This window comes from Monodon monoceros, unplaced genomic scaffold, assembly GCF_005190385.1.
Source record: "Monodon monoceros isolate NGI ecotype Baffin Bay Population unplaced genomic scaffold, NGI_Narwhal_1 Super_Scaffold_12, whole genome shotgun sequence".
In the NCBI taxonomy this organism is placed as follows: Eukaryota; Metazoa; Chordata; class Mammalia; order Artiodactyla; family Monodontidae; genus Monodon; species Monodon monoceros.
The window spans coordinates 127,373,486-127,392,608 of record NW_021703768.1 but is presented as its reverse complement, the minus strand read 5'-3'; the positions used below and the strand labels follow the sequence as shown (position 1 = coordinate 127,392,608).

General features: G+C 41.4%; 1 protein-coding gene across 10 annotated transcripts in view; it reads left to right on the top strand.

Moving 5' to 3' along the window:
* Nucleotides 1-19,123, top strand: part of SLC36A2 (solute carrier family 36 member 2) — a 74,939-nt gene that overhangs the window by 48,105 nt on the left and 7,711 nt on the right. For 7 of the 10 annotated variants that reach the window (XM_029218354.1, XM_029218352.1, XM_029218353.1 and 4 more), the window contains 6 exons: nt 1,499-1,589; nt 2,210-2,298; nt 2,848-2,943; nt 6,629-6,713; nt 9,990-10,208; nt 11,598-11,696. In XM_029218354.1, the coding sequence (XP_029074187.1) occupies nt 1,499-1,589; nt 2,210-2,298; nt 2,848-2,943; nt 6,629-6,713; nt 9,990-10,208; nt 11,598-11,696 (679 nt within the window). Of the gene's footprint in view, nt 1-1,169; nt 2,618-2,847; nt 2,944-6,628; nt 6,714-9,989; nt 10,209-11,597; nt 11,697-19,123 lie in introns of those variants that run through there. The other 3 variants (XM_029218351.1, XM_029218361.1, XM_029218360.1) reach the window with 3 other exon arrangements.

Here is a 19,123-nt window from a genome sequence, read left to right as displayed (position 1 = left end):
AAGTCCTTTAGTTAGAAAGTTCCAAGTGACCCTTTGACCCTAGTTGCAAAACAAGTCCATCATTGGAGGGCCGTGGGGTGCAGTGCTCAATCAGCGATGTTGACACCCACAGGGAGAGAGAAAGGGACGCAGAGACTCTCCACCCTCTTTCTCCCACAGTTTTTCTCTTTAACCCTTAACAAATAAATGGGCAGATCCTCAGGAAGCTAGAGGATTCAGGGATTAATATAAAGAACATTTATATTAATCCCTGAATGTTTGAGGCAGTTCTTCCAAAAATATTCCTCCTAACATTCATAGAGGCTCAGCAAAGTGGACATGTTGCCCAAGATAACACAGCTAGTTAAGTAGTAGATCAAACCCATGCCCCCGAAGTAGAGGTGTGGAGTCTTAACCACTGGACCACCAGGGAAGTGCAGCCTTGGGTTTTAATCCCTGGTTTGTCCAACCCCAGAGACCAGGCTCCTTCCATAATACCTCTGCTGTTCTTCACAGTAAGTCTCTTCACTTGGAAGGCTCTCATGGGGAATTTCCAAGGTTTCTCAAGTGATAAATGTTAACCCGATACTCATCTTAGTTTAACCTTGTCCAGGTACAAAGAGGTGTAAAAATAGGTTGTTTAGTTAATTCACCACCAGAGAGCATACCTCCCTAGATCTTTACCCCGGCTGGCTTAGACCTTGTCTTCTGTCTTAAAAGTCTGAGTGTTGGGTTTTGTTTTTGCCGGAGGTAGGAGGAGACTTGCCATTCCCCAGTTTGATGTCCTGGCCTGAGGGAAAAAAAATCCCTCTGGAGCCCAAACCCTAAACAACCCTGTCCCAACAGACCCCATCTGGGGACCAAGTCATTTGACCTCTTCATTAGTCATAATGATTTCTCTTTGCTGCCTGCCCTTTCTCCTTTTCTATGAGTTCAGTCCTATATCTGCTACCAGTATTATGACCTTGGGCTGTTCGCTGCCCTCTCTGAGCCTTATTTCCCTCAATTATGAAATGGGGCTGTCCCTTTAACCCATCTCTCTGGGCTCCTTTCCGGGGGGCAGTCCAGTAGAAGTGGGATGAAGAACAAAGACTCTGAGGCAGTTCTGGGTTCAAATTCTGGCTCCCCAGTATATCCTTAGATAAGTCATTTTTTAAAAATCTCTATTCCTCAGTTTCCTTATCTGCAAAATAAGGGCAATAACCTGCTTCCTTGTCTTGACAAGAGGATTAAATGAGATAATACATGTAATCCTTAGCATAATGTCTGTTATATAGTAAGTGTTCTAATGGCATATATTGAGTGTTAGCTGATAAAACCAGGACAGTTCTGGGCAAACTGGGATGGTTGGTCACCCTACACGAGACCCAGAGTGCCAGCAAAGGCCGTGGAGACTGAGAGACAACCAGGAGCCCACCTATCCAGCTCAGCTCAGGTGTGGGCACGCTGGGAAAGAATGCCTGTTGGATCTCCTCACCTCTGCACACCCACATGCTCATGTCTTTTTCCTCTCCTTTAGAGCATTCCAGGCCTTGGTTCACCTGGTGAAAGGTAACATAGGCACAGGGGTCCTGGGACTACCCCTGGCTATGAAGAATGCAGGCATCCTGGTAAGAGGGGCTGCCACAGGTGGGGCCAGTACAACTGGATGGTCACAAGGAGGTAGGAGGACAGCCTCTAAAGGTTTATAGTGGCCTACAGTGAGCAATCTTTCTGAAAGGCTGCTTGGTCCAGACTTGGAGTCTAGATATCTAGCCTAGGTTTGAGTTCTGACCCTGCCACAGACTTTGAGTGGCCTCAGCAAGTCAGTTGTCCACTGTCCAGGCCTCAGCTTCCTCCCCTGTGGAATGCAAGGGTTGGACTATGACTAGTTTTCCAGCTGTGCTCTGTAGAGCACTAGCTCTCAGGGGCACCTCAGAGGCCACTAAGGACCGCAGTTCTGAGCCCTTACTCCTTCCACAATACCCCATCGTGATTGCCTTTTGCACTTTCCCAGAGTACGACTTGAGAGCATCTTTGCAAGAATAGATAACATTTTAAGTCAAGTATACTTCAACAAAGAAAAAAGAAAAGAAAGAATCGCTGTTACTGCTAAAAAGGGTTTGCAAACCAGTTTGCTAGAATATTCTTTGAGTCCGGAATAATATCTGCACTACCAAATCTCTCCTGGCCGAGTTATTCACAAGTCCATTCTCTTCTCTCTTCCCTTGCCCCTTGGCCCTTCCTCCAGATGGGCCCTCTCAGTTTGCTGGCCATGGGCTTCATCTCCTGCCACTGTATGCACATCTTGGTCAGGTGTGCCCAGCGCTTCTGCCACAGGTGAGGAAAACACCGTCCTCTTGTCACTTCCTTTGGTACTTGGTTCTCAGGGACATCCCAGAAGCATCCCACATATAACAAGAGTTCACTTCTTAATTTCTTCCAACAAGGCCAAGAAAAAGAGAAAAGCATTTGGGGCAGGGACCTAAATGAAGCTCTACCACATGACTCATTAGGTGATCTCAATCAGGCCATTGTGCTTATCTGCTTGGCTCATCTATAAGTTGGGCATAAACAATCCATGCCTAACCCTGCCTCGGAGAATTGTCATGAGGATCCAATGGGATCAAGGATATGAGAACTACTGTACCCATGCGAGGTGTGTATTATTACCCATGTTATATAGTCACCATCCCACTTGACAGGTAAGGAAAACAAGCCACCAAGGAAATACCACCAGGTGTCAAAACCTGAACTAGAACTTGGGTTTCTGCCCCAGTGTTCTTTCCGTTCTAGCTGGGTTCTGTCTTGCTATGTGTCTCCTGACTTTTCAGTATATTATCTTAATTTAAACTGCCTCTTGATAACTGTATGCAGTCTCTCCTGCAGACTTAACAAGCCCTTTATGGACTACGGGGATACGGTGATGCATGGACTAGAAGCCAGCCCCAGCACCTGGCTCCGGAACCACGCACACTGGGGAAGGTACCTTGTTCTTGCTTTGCCCAAAGTAGGGAGGACATGTGGCTGTCAGGGATGCTCTCTTCCCTGGAAAGTTGGCTCGTGTAACACAGAATGCTGGACTTAACATGAAAGGGATTCAATGGCAGTCTTCCTGATCCAACCCCACTTCTTGTATATACAGGGTTCTCATTCCTTTGCTATGCAACTTGAATATCATTCACTTTTTTATTAAACCACATTTATCTAGTTGTGACTATGTACCAGGCCCTAGAAATACTGCGGGGAACAAGGCAAACAAAGCTTTGCCCGTGCAGAATCCACAGTCCAATGGGAAACACAGACCTTAAACAGTTTAGGACACAGTTACTTAATAGCCACTGGGATAAGTACCATGAAGGAAAGAAGTACTAGTTGCTACCAAGTAGGTAAGGAGATGTACATAGGTTCAGGTAGGCTTCCTAGGATGGAACAGTTGAGATGAGTTCTGAAGGAAGGCATTCTTAGGAATGAGGAATTACCTAGGGAAAAGTGGGCAGGAGCCTGAAGGGCCTTCCAGGAAGAGGAGCAAGCTATGAGGTCCTGAAGCAAGAGGGAGTATGTGACAGTTTCAGGGTAAAGAACGACCAGGTAGCTTGAGGGCAGATAGGGAGATGATGCTGAAGAAGGATCCAAGGGCCCAAACAAGCTGTACATTTTAGACCCTCTTCAAGGTCTTGTTCTTTTCTTAAAAGCAACCAGGAAACCATTGGAGGGTTTTAATCAGAGGCTTTCCTGTTTTAATCATATTTGCATTGTGTGAAGATCTGTCTGGCTTCTGTAAGGAGAAGAGATTGTAAGGGAGCAAGAATAGACTTAGACCCATGAAGAGGCTGTTGACAATGTCCAGGCAGGTGACAGTGATGGCTGGGTCCAAGCTGGTGGCAGTGGGGATGGAGAAAAGTGAATTTGGTCATGATTTGGGCCCCAGGGTTGTGGAGAAAGGAAAGAAAGAGTCGAGGTTGACTCAGGCTTCTGATGACTTCTGTTTTGCATATTCAAGCAGAGATGTCAAGTGGGTAGTTATATGTATAGGTTTGAACCTGTCTTCATGCAGGAGACACTGAAGTCATCAGCTATGATGCCAGGGGACAGAAGAGGTCTCTTAGGGAGAGAGTATGTAGTGAGAAGAAAAGAGAGAAGAAGACCAAGACGTTGAGGGTTCCTTGGTGAGCTGAAGTCTACCTCCTGCAACCTCCACTTTTTTGCTTTTGGAGATGATGGAAACAGTCAACGCCTTCTGTCTCCTGGTACTTGGGACTAAATCTACCCTTTTGTCTTTGTTTTCCCACCTCTCCCCACCCTGTCTGTCTACTCTTTTCTACTCACCTCTAGATTATCAAAGTCTCTCTTGAACTGTGATACCCCAAACTGCACTACCTGAGGCGTGCCTTGCTCATGAGCATCATGGGTCTGGCACGTCTCTTGACCCAAAGCCCATTCACATACTGAATTAATAAATTCAGTCTATGAGCAGACTAGGAAGGCTATGGGATGATTTCTAGTATTTTCCCAATTGTGTGACCCAAGAGGTGGCTTTTGCCTGTCGCAATGCGTCAGATCCTTCTACTTATTGTTGGGCATGTAAGGTAGATTTTCCTGCTCTATTTAGGAATTTCACTCCACTAATTATCTCCTCTCCTATAACTTGAACTTCTTTTTTGAACTATGGGCTCTTCCTCTCAACATTGAAACGTGTTCATGTATCTCCATCTTAAAAATAATAAAATAAATTAATAAAGCCTCCTGGACCTTATACCATCCTCTATCTCATATTCATTATCTGATTATTCAACAGATATCTACTGAATACCTGCAGTGTGTCAGGAAGTGCTTTAGGCAGTGGGTTTACTACGATGAACAAAACGGGCACCTTCAAGACTGGAACTCACACTCTAGCTTTATGAAAGAATAGCCCACCCTCTAATTTTACATCCATACACCCCATTCACACCTCCTTCATGGGTCACCTGGCTTTCCTGTCCTATACTTCTACTGAAGTCCTTTCCACCAATGTCCTAAAAGACCTCCCTATTGTACCTTCTTTGCCCTAGAGAACCTCTCAGCAGCAGTGGGTACAATTGACTGTTCTCTTCTTCAGACATTCTCTCTTCACTTGGCTTCTGTTAAACCCTTTTTCATCCTAGTTTCCCACCTACCTCTCTGGTCATTGCTTTGCAGGCTTCTTTGTTTCTGTCCTCCCTTTAAATGTTGGTGTTCTCTAGGGTTTGGAATGCTGCCTTCTCTTCTCACTCTGCACACTTTCCAACACTAATTTGCCTTCTCAAGGCTTTATCCATCACTGACAAGTCAACATTTCCACACCCCAATATGTGGTTGTCTCCTGAATGTCTCCTGTAGGAACCTCAAGCTCAACAATACAGGTACTGAATGTGCCATTTCTTCCTCTTCCCCTAAAACCTGTTCTTCCTTCTGAGTTTCCCAGTTCATTTTGTTGTCCAAGCTAAAAACTTGTCACTCACCTTAAGTCACTTCCTTTTTCCTTCCCCTAGATGTAGGTGGTCACCAGGTTCTGTAAGTTCTAGTTCCCTAGTATCCCTTAAAATGCTTTCAGTTCCCTCACCCTAACAGCTATGTCTTTGTCCAGGTGGCTGCCATCTTTCACTTCCATTATCTGGTCTTCCCATCCTGAGTCTTGCCCCCTCCAATGGACTCTCCACACGGCAGCTAGAGAAATCTGCCTAATCCCTCTGCTGAAATGCTTTTTCCTCACTACTTCTTCACCATCTGCCCCTCCTCTTTATTCCTTTTTTTCTTCTCTCATTCTCTTTCCTCCTCTTCCCAAGGGACTCCCGCTCAGGTATTGTTTTTTTCTAAGAAGGCTGTCTGCTCTTTAATTCAGGTAAAATGCCCTTTTTACCATGGCCCTTAGTGCCATATTATTATTTTTCTAATTAATTAATTAATTTATTTCTGGCAGCACTGGGTCTTCGTAGCTGCATGCAGGCTTTCTCTAGTTGCGGCGAGCGGGGGCTACTCTTTGTTGCAGTGCATGGGCTTCTCACTGCGGTGGCTTCTCTTGTTGTGGAGCACGGGCTGTAGGCATGCAGGCTTCAGTAGTTGTGGCTCGTAGGCTCTAGAGCACAGGCTCAGTAGTTGTGGCGCGTGGGATTAGTTGCTCCACGGCATGTGGGATCTTCCCGGATCAGGAATCGAACCCATGTCCCCTGCATTGGCAGGTGGATTCTTAACCACTGCGCCACCAGGGAAGTCCCACCATATTATTTTTTATCCATCTCACCCACTAGTCTCTAAACCACTAGAGGAAAAGACCATGTGTTATTTGTCTGTGTATCTTCAGTGCCGAATATGGTGTCTGGCACATGGTAGGAAAAAATTTTAATGATTGCTAATAAGTTGTGCCTATTGCCTTACATCAGTTAGTATCAACACAGAGCTGGGTATGGGGCAAGGTTCCTGATGATGAAGAATTTTACCACTGCTGAGTTGAGAGTATGGATGTGGTTGAGAAACATGTTTTTCAAAGAACTATTGTTACATCCCTTCTACTGCCCCATTGTTGATTGTGGTAGCAGGACCGAGGGTGCTGGTCGAGGGTTACCAACCCCTGGGAATAGAAATGGAAATGACAAGCCAGCTTTTCTTTTATAACAAGTTTTTTTCTTTTTCTCTCTCTCCTCTCTTTCAGGCGTATTGTGAGCTTCTTTCTTATAGTCACCCAGATGGGCTTCTGCTGCGTGTACATTGTGTTTCTGGCTGATAATTTAAAGCAGGTAGAGTCTTCTAGAGAAGGCGGGAGGGAAAAGAACATGGAAAAGGAGGGTCCTCTTTTTCTAGTTGTTCAACAAATAGCTTCTTCTCTTTGGGCCCTAGTATCCTCATCATACAATGAAGAAAGTTAAACTGAGTGTTATCAAAGAACCCAGGCTTCCCCCAGTTCACATATCTGCGGATTTCTGTAAGTGGTTACTTTATCCACAGTACCCTTTGTCCAAGAGTTGTCTCTAAAACTGGACCTGTCCTCAAGGTTGGTCCTCAAGGTTGGTCTTTAAAATTGAGCTGGAAGTAACCTTGGATTTTGTCAATCGTCCTGCTTTGGTACGTAATTATCCTTAACTCTTCTTAAACTGATACAGGTCTTTTTGAATAATACCTAATCTTTGGGCCATCTGTATCTACCTTTAGCTGTTTAATCTCCTTGGTTTAACAGTTTTTTGTCCCCGAGAAATTCTTCTGATCTAACCCAATAGTTATCTTGGAGCAATTTGAGCAAAATAATGTGGGTAATAACAGAGGCTATCCTTAATCAATAAGCTTAAAAAAGAAAACTATTCTTCAGGGCTCTTTTTCTGTTTATAGTAATACCAGAAATTTGGAAATGTAAACAAAAAATTAAAAAGAAGGAAAAAAATAGTAAGAATTCAGAATTAGCTTCTATTATGTGTCAGGTACAGTGATCATTTTATGTTTTCCCTCATTTAATTCTCTCCATGGTCTTATCAGAGTAGGTACTACGGTTATTCCCATCTTGCAGATGAGAAAACTGATGTTATGAACTCTATAATGTATATAAATATGGTCACAGAACAAAGGTTAAAAACACAGGCCTTTTTAACATCACAGCTCAGGTTTTTAAACACTATGCTATACTGCTTCTCAAAATAAAACGAAATTATTCTTAATCCAACCACTCATGGATGGTTTTAAATGAGTATTAACTGATTAGCATTTTTAGATGTCCTTCAATTTTTTAGTGTAATTTTTAATAGTTTTATAATTTTCCATCATACAGATGACTTGGTCTTTTATCATCTGATATTTTCTGTTTTACTACTATAATCTGTACAAGTCTTTGTACAACCCTTTATTACTTTAGTATATGTATTTTTTAAGTAAAATTACTGGGTCAAGGAATTTGATTTGAAAGCTCTTAATTGCCAGATTGCTGCTTGGAAATCAATCTGACATTAGCAGAACTTTATCAATCATCTGTCTAGAGACAAGGTAAGCACTGTCTCAAGGAGTTTGCAGACTAAGTGGGATGTGCTCTAAGACATATAAAAAGCTAAATATCAATATAATATGTCGGTGTTGGGTCAGGACTCCACTAACACCCTGAGGTTGGGGATGCTTAATTGTGAACTAAGGGGCAGAAATGTATGGGAGCAGGAGAGATCATTGGAGCAAGAGAAGCCCCCCTTGAGGAGATGCACCTGAGCTGGGCATTGAAGGGCAGGTTGGAGAAGTAGTGGCAGCCAAGGTGGGAGGAGGAATAAACACCTGAAGGCAGGAATGTACTGGACTTGCTCAGGAGAGGCAATACAAGTGGTTGTAGAAGAAGGTGTGGGCCTTGGGAGAGGAAGAGCTTTCACGGTTGAATGGGTCCATTTATGGAAGGCCTTGAATACCTGGCTAATGTTCCAAGTATTTTTCCTACTGTAGTGAGGAATCAGAAAAAAACAAAACAATGATTTATTTAAGTATTCATGATGTGTTAAATGAAAAGGAGATTTTTTTTAAATTTATTTATTTTTGGCTGCATTGGGTCTTCGTTGCTGTGCATGGTCTTTTTCAAGTTGCGGTGAGCAGGGGCTACTCTTCGTTGCGGTGTGCAGGCTTCTCATCGCGGTGGCTTCTCTTGTTGCGGAGCAGGGCTCTAGGCGTGCAGGCTTCAGTAGTTGTGGCACATGGGCTCCGTAGTTGTGGCTCGCAGGCTCTAGAGCACAGGCTTAGTAGTTGTGGCACACGGGCTTAGTTGCTCTACAGCATGTGGTATCTTCCTGGACCAGGGATCGAACCCGTGTCCCCTGCATTGGCAGGCAGATACTTAACCACTGCGCCACCAGGGAAGTCCCGGAAAGGAGATTTTAAAATAAGAGTGTATAGTATAATTTCAGTCTTGTAAAATAAAAAGGATGCGTGTAATACATGTAATTTGTGATACTGCATAGAAAATGTACAGACGAATATATTGCAAGGCATTACCATGGCAACCCATAGGTACTGAGATTATCATTGATTTTACGTTTTCTTCCTGCTTAAATCTAGTTTCTAATTCTTCTGCAGTGGACTGTGTTGCTTGCACAATAAGACTGTAGCCATTAAGTCATGCTGATTCCAAAGGAGGGTGGTACCCTCCCTCCTACCACCACTTTGCTGGGAGGTATTTGTACAGCGTGCAGGGGGTGTTCCTTGTTTGTCGCAGTGACGCGGAGATGCTAATACCTTTTACTGGGTGGCGCCCAGAGATGCTAAATGTCCTGCAATGAATGGTCAGATGCTCACAAGGAAGAGTTCTCTCACTCAAAATGTCAGTGTTGGTCCAATTAAGAAACAGTAAGTGATGAGCTTTTTTGGTTATAAGCAAAAGAAACAGATTCAGTGGAACTTCAGCAGAAAATGAGTTTAGTGGAAGAATATTAGCTAACTTCCAAAATGACAGAGAAAACTAAAAAAAAAAAAAAAAATGGGTCTCAGAAAAGGACAGGAACAGGAACCAGGGCAGCTAGGGGGATGTCGATAGAATTGATGAGCAGTCTCCTCAGGGATTCCCTATCGTAATTACTGTTTACCCTTTTCTAGGTCTGCCTTGTGTCATTTTGCTTGTTATTTAGATTCATACTCCAGGGAGAGATGTGAGTGCCTGTGCTTGAGTCAAAGGCAGTGCTTTGGCTCTGCCACATGATTGTGATTTACAGGCCACCAAGGTTGTATTCAGGTGAGAGAGAATGCACCAAAAATAAATGAAAATCAGGAGGAATGGATTCTGCGTTGCCAAAAGCTAACAAATGGCCACTCTAAGTTTAGGTATTTATGTTTATTAAGTTCGCTTTTTATTAAAGTTATTTCTGCAGCCTCTTTTGAGGAAGTATGGTGCAGAAGATTTGCAATAAGAAGTCCTAAAGTCACTCTAACTCACTCTGAGACCCTGGCACGTGAGACATGCCAGCTCTTTGTGAGGGAGTCTGATTATGGGCCAGGCTCTGAGCTAATGATGTGGCCAGAAAATTCATCGAATCTTCTCCTTGCTTTTCCCATTCGTCTCCCAGGTAGTGGAAGCGGTTAATAGCACAACCAACAACTGCCATTACAACAGGACAGTGATTCTGACGCCCACCATGGACTCGAGACTCTACATGCTCACCTTCCTGCCCTTCCTGGTGCTTCTGGTGTTCGTCAGAAACCTCCGAGCCCTGTCCATCTTCTCCCTGTTGGCCAACATCACCATGCTGGTCAGCTTGATCATCATCACCCAGTCCATCATCCAGGTTAGCACACCACACTCCTCACTCCTCTAGTGGGCAGAGCCTTTTATCAATGATAGACTGACACCTGGGGCCAGCCCTGAGGGTAGAAATGTATGCACTCCCCTCTTCAGCTTAGAGCTCACTTTACTGTAACATTTCTTCCACAAAGCTGTCTCTGCGCACTCTCATTTTTCTGGGTATCTCCTCTTTGATGTTGCTTCTCCAATACTCGTTTTATGTCAAATCCTGGTTATAGAAAAAAATTATGCTTTGCAAGGAAAATATCTTGATTGGTTAACTACAGACCATTCCTGTAATGGTTGGATAGCAGCAAAAGGCAGATAAAAAGCAGGATTTTCTACCACAGCTAAACCTTATTGAACTAGTCTTACATCCTCTAAGCTATAATTCCAAGTAATTGCAAAATTACCCCTAGGGAACTCAAGAGAAAACAACAACAACTAATATTTAGTCACAGAGGTATAAATAGAAAGTCTTGAAAGACCACAAACAAATCTGTCATGATGTAAATCACACGTCTTTGAAGTTGAGTATGGATATTCATTTTCCCTCAGTTTCCCACTTTTCTCTCCTTTCTAATTTTCATTTTATAATGGACAAGCCTACGTAGAAATTTAAATCCAGAAGACCCTTGGCATGCCTAATACCTTTCAGATGTTTTCCTCTTTCAGAAGTCACAAGAAAAAAACGTTATTTTGTCCATGGAATTTAGTAAAAATAAGAGATTAGCCAAATATTTTAGGATAACCACAGATAAGTCTTAAGGCAATATTGATAGATTCTACAAAATTGAATTTCCCAATGAAGTAGCTACCTCTGATTTATTTTTGGACTATTCCAGAGGTTGCTCAATTAGAGAAATTGTTCTGTCATTACTTTCACATACTAGGTCACAGGGTACATAAAATATTTATTCCACACACTTTTCTTCTCCTTCTGTTTACAGCTCATTGAAGAAGAAAAGGGGACTTTCATATGTAACGAATTACTTTGGGTTCCCTAGAATATCACTGTAACTATAGTCAAAGTAATTTCCCATGTCTATAACCACTGGTACATTCAAAGTGTTCTTGGGCACTTTAGGCTAGTACTAACCTGTGGTGGGCAAGATTGTCTTCTGGAGGATTCTGATAAACCAGACTCCCTCTGTGAGATCCCTGATCCTTCAGTACTTTGAGAATACCTTAATCTTTCTTTCCTCTGGCTCTTTGCTATTGGGAAGCGTTAAAATCAACTCTAATTGTGGCCTACTTCCTTGTGAAGTTTTCTGAATTGCTTGATATTCAATTTTTTTTATAATTCAGCTTTACTCTCAGAATACTCTTCTCTTAAGGGATCCCAAACATGCTTTGACAGAAAATGTCTTTACCACATTTCTCTCCCCCATAGGGAATCCCAGACCCCAGCCACTTGCCACTGGTAGCAAATTGGAAGACCTACTCGCTCTTCTTCGGAACAGCCGTTTTTTCATTTGAAAGCATTGGTGTGGTAAGGTTTCAATTGGGGTAGACTTTCCAAGGTGCTGTGGGTGGCCTTCTGAACAGGAGCTGGGAGCTCTGGGCTCTGTGTGCACGGGAGAAACTAACCTCTGACCTCACTTGGGTCAGGTGGAGAAACTAACCTCTGACCTCACTTTGGACCAGCAGGAGAAAGTAGGTTATAGCAGAGAGGTTAGAGCAGTCGGGAGAGTTTTATTCCTGTCCCAGTACATTTGTTAAACATTTATCTTCATATCAACATGTCTTTATTAATCTTTAAAAATCAAGATAAATGGAGGTGTACAACTTAAATTATAGGATTTTTATGAAACATAAAGGAGTTTTAAACTGGAAAGTACAGTTTATTTACAATGGATTATTATATAGTCTCTACTTCCACACTTGAGGAAGGATAGTGCTGTGTATAATTTTTTTCTTCCAGTTTTATTGAGGTATAATTGACATACAGCACTGTATAAGTTTAAGGTATACAGCATAACGATGTTACTTACATATATCATGAAATGATTATCACAATAAGGTTAGTGAACATACATCATCTCATATAGATACAAAATTAAAGAAATAGAAAACAATTCTTTTCCTTGTGATGAAAACTCAGGATTTACTCAACTTTCATATATAGAATAGTGTTAATTATATTTATAATTGACCTACAGCACTATGTTAGCTCCTGTTACTTACAATATAGTACTTCGATATTTCTTTGGCTTTCAAAATGATCACCATGGTAAGTCTAGTTATGATAAATGTCACAATACAAAGATATTACATAGTTATTGACTGTTTTCCCTGTACTGTACATTTCATACCTGTGACTCATTTATTTTGCAAGTAGTAGTTTGTACCTCTATGCTTTTTAAGTTTACTTTTAATTTATATACAGTACAATTCACTTTTATTTGGTGTACATCTCTTTAAGTTTTGAGAAGTGCAGAGTCATAGATGCACCACAATCAGAACACAGAACAATTCCCCCACCATAAAAAGCTCCCTTGTGCTGCCCTTTTTGTAGTCAACTTCCCCCTACTCCCACTAACCCCTGGCATCCACCTTCTGTTCTCTGTCTCTATTGTTTCACTTTTTCCAGAAAGCCATCCACATGGGATCATACAGTATGTAACCTTTTAAGCTTGGCTTCTTTCACTTAGCTGCATATACGGTCATCCACGTGGTTGCATGCATCAGGAGCTTGCTGTTTTCTACCGCTGAGCATCCACTGTATGAGCAGTACCACAATTTGTTGAACCATCACCTGTTTAAGGACATTTAGGTTGTTTCTAGTTTCTGACGATTATGAGTAATGCTACCGTAAGCATTTGTGTACAGGGTTTTGTGTGAACATACGTTTTCATTTCTCTAGGAGTAGGTTTGTTAGGTGACATGTTAATGTATGTTTAACATTGTAGAAAATTGCCCAACAGTTTTCCAGAATTGCTATACCATTTTGCATTCCCACCGGATGTATGAGTGTTAGAATTCCTTTGCATCTTTGCTAGTTCTTATCTGTGTTTTTAGTGTTTTTTTAAATTTTAGCCACTCTAATAGGTTTGTAGTGCTATTTGATTGTGATTTAATTTGCATTTTACTAATGACCATTGATTTTGAGCATCTTTGTATGGGCTTATTTGACATCTGTATATCGTCTTTGGTATAAGTGTCTTTTCAAATCTGCGAATTTTTAAAGAACTGAGTTGTTGTCTTTTATTGCTGAGTTTTAAAAATTCTTTATATATGCCAAATGCAAATCCTTTATTAGATGTGTAATTTGCAAGTATTTTCTCTAGTCTGTAGCTTGTCTTTTCATTCTCTTAACATTGTCTTTCATAGAGAAAAAGTTTTAATTTTGATGAAGTTCAACATATCAAAATTTTTCATTTATGGATCCTACTTAGTTTATCTAAGACTTTAGTTTTATCTAAAACACTTTGCCTACTCCAAAGTCACGAAGACTTTTCTCCTATGTTTTCTTCTAAATGTTTTGTTTTCATTGTACATTTAGATCTATGATATATTCTGAGTTAATTTCTGTTAAAAGTGTTTATAGGTTGAAGTTCAATTTTTTTAAGGATGCCAATTATTCCTTCATCATTTGTTGAAAAGACTATCTACTCTCCATTGAATTACCTTTGCATCTTTGTAAAAAGCTAATCGATATATGAATATGGGTCAATTTCTGGACTTCCTATACTGATTCATTGATCAATGTGCCTTTCCTTTCACGATACCAAAATATCTTGATAACACAAGCTTTACCTTAAAATCATGTAATATTAGAGCTCCAACTTTGTCCTGATTAATATTTGTGTGATACATTTTTTTCCATCCTTTTAATTTTTTTACTGAGATAAAATTCACCATTTTAACCATTTTAAAATATATAATTCAGTGGTTTTCATTGCCTTCACAGTATTGTGCATTCATCACCACTGTCTAATTCCAAAACATTTTCATCATCCCAAAAAGAGACCCTATGCCCAGTAAGCAGTCAGTCTCCACTCCCCTCTGCTCCCAGCCCTGGCAACCACAATCTTTGTCTTTTAATTGGTGTGGTTAGACCATTTGCAGTTAATGTAATTATTATGTTTATTAGGTCTGCATTTTATTATTTGTTTTCTGTTCTACCCTTCCTTTTGCTTTCCCATTTTCTCTTTTTACCTCCTTTTGGATTCTCTGAATACTGTTTAGTATTCTACTTTAGTTTGCCCGTCAGAGGTTTGACTGCATCTCTTTCTATAATACTATTCATGGTTGCTCTAGGGATTACAGTATACATATATAACTTTTCACAGTTTACTTACAGTTACTATTTTATCATTTCTAGTAAACTATAGAAATCTTATAGTTGTAGAGGTTTTTTTTCTTTCCCCCCTTTTTGTTGTAATGACCATATGTATTACTGGTTTGGCCAAAAAGTTCGTTCGGGTTTTTTTAGGAAAAACTCGAAAAAACTTTTCAGCCAACCCAATACATCTAAATGTATCAAAACACCATCAGAAAAATGTTATAATTTTTGCTTTCAGTAGTGCCACATGGCCTTTTGATAAACTTACTAAGGGAAAAATAGTCTAATGTATCTATCCAGGTACCTACCATTTCTGTTGCTCTTTCCTTATTCCTGAAATCACAAGTTTCCCTCTGGCATCATTCCCTTCAACATGAAGAAACTCCATCATTATTTCTTTTAGACTGGTGACAAATTTTTTTCATTTTTTTTAAATTTCAGAATATCTTTATTTTTTGCCTTTATTCCTGAAGGATGTTTTTGCACAATATAGAATTCTAGGTTGGTAGTCTGTTTTTAGCACTTTGAAAATATGGTATCCCTTCCTTTTGCCCTCAGTGGTTCTGGTGAGGAATCTGCAGTTATTTGAGTCATTGTTCCCCTATATGTGATGTTGTTTTTTATCTGGTTACTTTCAAGATACTTTTCTAAAAATCTTTGGTTTTCAGCAGTTGTATTGTATTGTCTGGATTAGTTTTCTTTGAATTTGTCCTGTTTGAAATTCACTTAATTTCTTGAATCTGTAAATATATGTCTTTTACAATTTGGGAAATTTTCTTTTTCAAAAATTTTTTTCTGTACCAATCTCTTTTTCTTCCCCTTCTGGGACTCCAGTGACCTGAATGTTAGACACTTTGATATATGTCCCGCTATTTTCTAAGGCCCTATTCATTTTTAAAAATCTTTTTTTCTCTTTTATGTTCAGATTCAATAGTTCCTATTGATCTATTTTCAAGTTCACTGACTGTGTTCTGTCATTTACATTGGACCTCTCCAGTGGGGTTTTTCAGTTCTAAAATTTCCATTTGGTTCTTTGGTTCTTATTCCTTCAGCTTCGTTGCCAAGAACTTATATCTGTCCATTTGTTTCAACAGTGTTCTCGCTTACTTCACAGAGGATGGTTATAACACTTGCTTTAAAGTCTTTGCCTGATATTTCCATAATTTCTGTAATCTTAGGGTTGGCATCTGTTGTCTTTTCCCTTGAGCAGTGTTGAGATTTTCCTGGTTCTTTGTATGTTGATTAATTTTAGACTGTATCCTGCACATTTTGAATATTATTTTATGAGACTCTGGAGCCTGTTAAAATCCTCTGGAGAATGTTGACTTTTGTATTTTAGCGAGCAGTCAGTCTGATTAGATTCAAACTACAAGTCTTGATATACCTTCAGTAGACCATGGTTTTAATATCAGATTAGTTTTCAAAGACTTTGAAGTGATATTTGGCTTCACCTTGCTTATATGCTACCCAGGGGCCAGACAGTGGTCTGTCTACACAATAGTTCTCAAAGCCTTTACTTTGATGCTTCACATCAGTTCCATACATGTACAGCTCAGGGCTAAACCCAGACTTCATTCACAGGGATGAAGGGAATCACTTTCTCTGGCTCCCTCCTTTCCGTGTTTTCCGGCACACTCACCAGTGTGCTGCACATTCACCCAGGAGCTTCTTTTTCTGGTCCTCTGGCTACAAAGCCAGGGTTTTAGCCTCCTTATACTCCTATACACTTCTTGTGACTGGGCCTAACTCGAGGGTGACCACTGAGAGTAAAAAGAGAAGAAAAGAGCAATAGGGATTCCTTCCAGGTCTGGCTTCATGGGCATGTAACCTGTGTGGTCACATGGGCCTCTGCCTTTAAAAGGATTTCACACTTGGTTTAATGCCCTGTGTTCATCATCTTGAATTTCTTGATCTTTGACCAAGTAGCCTTGCATTGTCATTTTGCACTGGGCCCCACAAATTATGTAGCCAATCCAATTCCCCCTTTACTCTTTGGACTCCCAAAGTCCTCTTTCCCTGTTCCTCTGCTCCAAGAGAAAGAGTTTGTCTTGTCTCAGATTTTTAGATGCCTAAGTAACCACCACAGTCCCTGATACAACAGATTGCTGCTTTGTGACTGAGACTTGCCTTGGGGAGTATGGCCTGGAGAGTAAAAAAGGAAACAGAATAATAGGGATTTTCTCCATGCTCTCTGTCCCACAGGGTCCCTTATTTTAGGCCCCTCTGGCCAGAAAGAGGGTTTCTTTTTGAGTTTTTTCTCTCTGCATCCACTACATAGTTCTAGGATTTGGGCTCTCCTTGAGTCTAAACTAGGAGATACAAGAAGAAAAAAAATCAGGAAACTCACTGCCATGATGGCCATTTTTACTGGTTTTGAGCAATTCACCTTCTATTATATACTTTTCAGAGTCCGTGGATAGTTGCTTTATGTATTCTGTCCAGGGCTTTTAGTTTTAATTAGTGAGAGAGATATGGTGCAATGTGCTTACACCATCTTAATGGGACCGGAAGCACTTTATATTTAGAATTTTGAACAGTCATGGCAAAAAGAAGAGTGGTTGAGCAAATGACTTTGGAGGCAGAATGTGCTGGAATCTTACTTTAGTCACAGGCTAGTCTCTGAACCTTAATTCTTCAACTGTAAGATGATGATTCTACATGTTCAGTAAGTGTTTATGAACATCTACTATGTGCTAATGATTATTAGTATCAGAGTTCAAATTACCTTTAGAAACCTTCTATTCCAGTCTCTAATTTTACAGAAGAGGAGCCTCACTCCAAAGAGGGACAGGGTCTTGAGCTGCGTCACCAGCTGGGAACTGCTACAGCTGGTACTATTCACTCCCAAGCCAGAGACCTTCCCACTTTATGTGAATGGCCATTTAATCTCTTTGATTGTGGGGAGGCGCGGGGGGCGGAGGGAGAAAGCCAGTTACAGTAAATCTCCTACATACAAACCTTCAAGTTGGGAACTTTCAAAGATGCGAACGCAAGGAGTGAAACTGTGCAGCTTGCCCTCTGTCTCCTATTGCTGACGATACTTCAGCTCTACATCTCCCACCTCCTCTCCCTCCTCCAGTAAGTAACTCTTCTTGCCTGTTCACTCCATACCAGCCCCTGTATGCCATCTGTTGTACTGTATGTACACTACTGTACTTTTCAAGGTACTGCACTGTAAGATTAAAAGTGTTTATTTTTTTGTGTTTTTTATGTAGTATTTGTGTGAAAAGTATTATAAACTTATTACAGTACAGCACTATATAGCCGATTGTGTTAGTTGGGTACCTAGGCTAACTTTGTTGGACCTATGAACAAATTGGACTTATGAACGCGCTCTCAGAATGAAACTCGCTCTTATGTAGGGAACTTACTGTACTTAGTATGAGCTGGCCTTGTAAAAAGATCATCTTTAGCCTGGGGAATTTATGCAACAAAAATGTATTGCAGGGTAGGAAAGCTCACGTTGGATTGCTCTTCACCTAATCCCCTGGACATTTTCCCAAGCACCTGCTGCATCTAGGAACGTGCACCTAACCCAGAAGAAAGTGGAAAGTCCCAGACACGCACTCCCCTCAAGCGTCTGCCATTCACATGGGGAGGGAGGGGAGGTGCATACAGGACAAAGAAGGATTTAACAATACAAAGGAATAGGTGCTAAGTTCTCACTGAGTAATAAATAAGCCCAGGGCTGTGGGAGTTTAGGCAAGATCGGGTAGAAGTACTTGGACTTTGGAGGACAGCCCTGGTTTGCAGCCTTCCTCTGCCACTTCCAAGCTGTATAGCTTGGTGTAAGTTATATCATCTTCAGAGCCTTGTTATAAAATAAGAATTACACCAAGTACCAGCTTCATAGAGTTGTGGTCTTTGCAGTATTACCAAATAATTGTAGTTAACATTTACTAAGTCCTTACTGTGCACCATTTCAATGCTCATGTAATTCTCCAAAAGATTCTAACAGGTAAGTTTTCAGATCAGGAAACTGAGGCACAGATCACCCTAATGGTGCATGAAGTGTGCTTAGCACATGGCTGGATCAAGGAGAAGGGGAAGGTGAGGGTGGGCCTTGGTCAGTAGAAGTCTGAGGAGGAAATTATGAGATGAGGCCAAAGAGTTGGTACCTAAGATAGAAGAGACCTTGGAATGCCCAACAGGCCCAAGAGGCAGGCTGGCCGCAGTTTGGATTCTCTTAGAGCCAGATATGCATCTGGGGAAGAAGGATCCTGAGAACATGGTATGTGGGGAAATGTGCCTCTGGGGAGCCAGGGTGCTCTAGTCCCAGTGCTCCTGCCAGCCCACTGCATAACCTGAGTCTTGGCCTTCCCATCCGTACAGAGAGGGGCAAGTGCACTAGAATTGGGAGCCTCAAACTCAAGTGCTTTTGGAAGACAACATGGGTGGAGAAGCCAGGTATATGTCAGTGTGAGAGGGAGAGGTGGGCCTGGTAGGTGGAGAAAGAATGTTGTGCTTAAAGGCATTCATATTCAGTTGTCTGAAAGACTGGCCAAACAAAATGCACCGGCTGGGCCAGATCGGGCCGCCCCAGGGAGTTGAGCTCCTTGGTCTGGTCAACCTGCAGGGTGCTTCCAGCTCTGAACGGTCCAGGGATCATCTTGTGACTGCAGGCCTTCCTT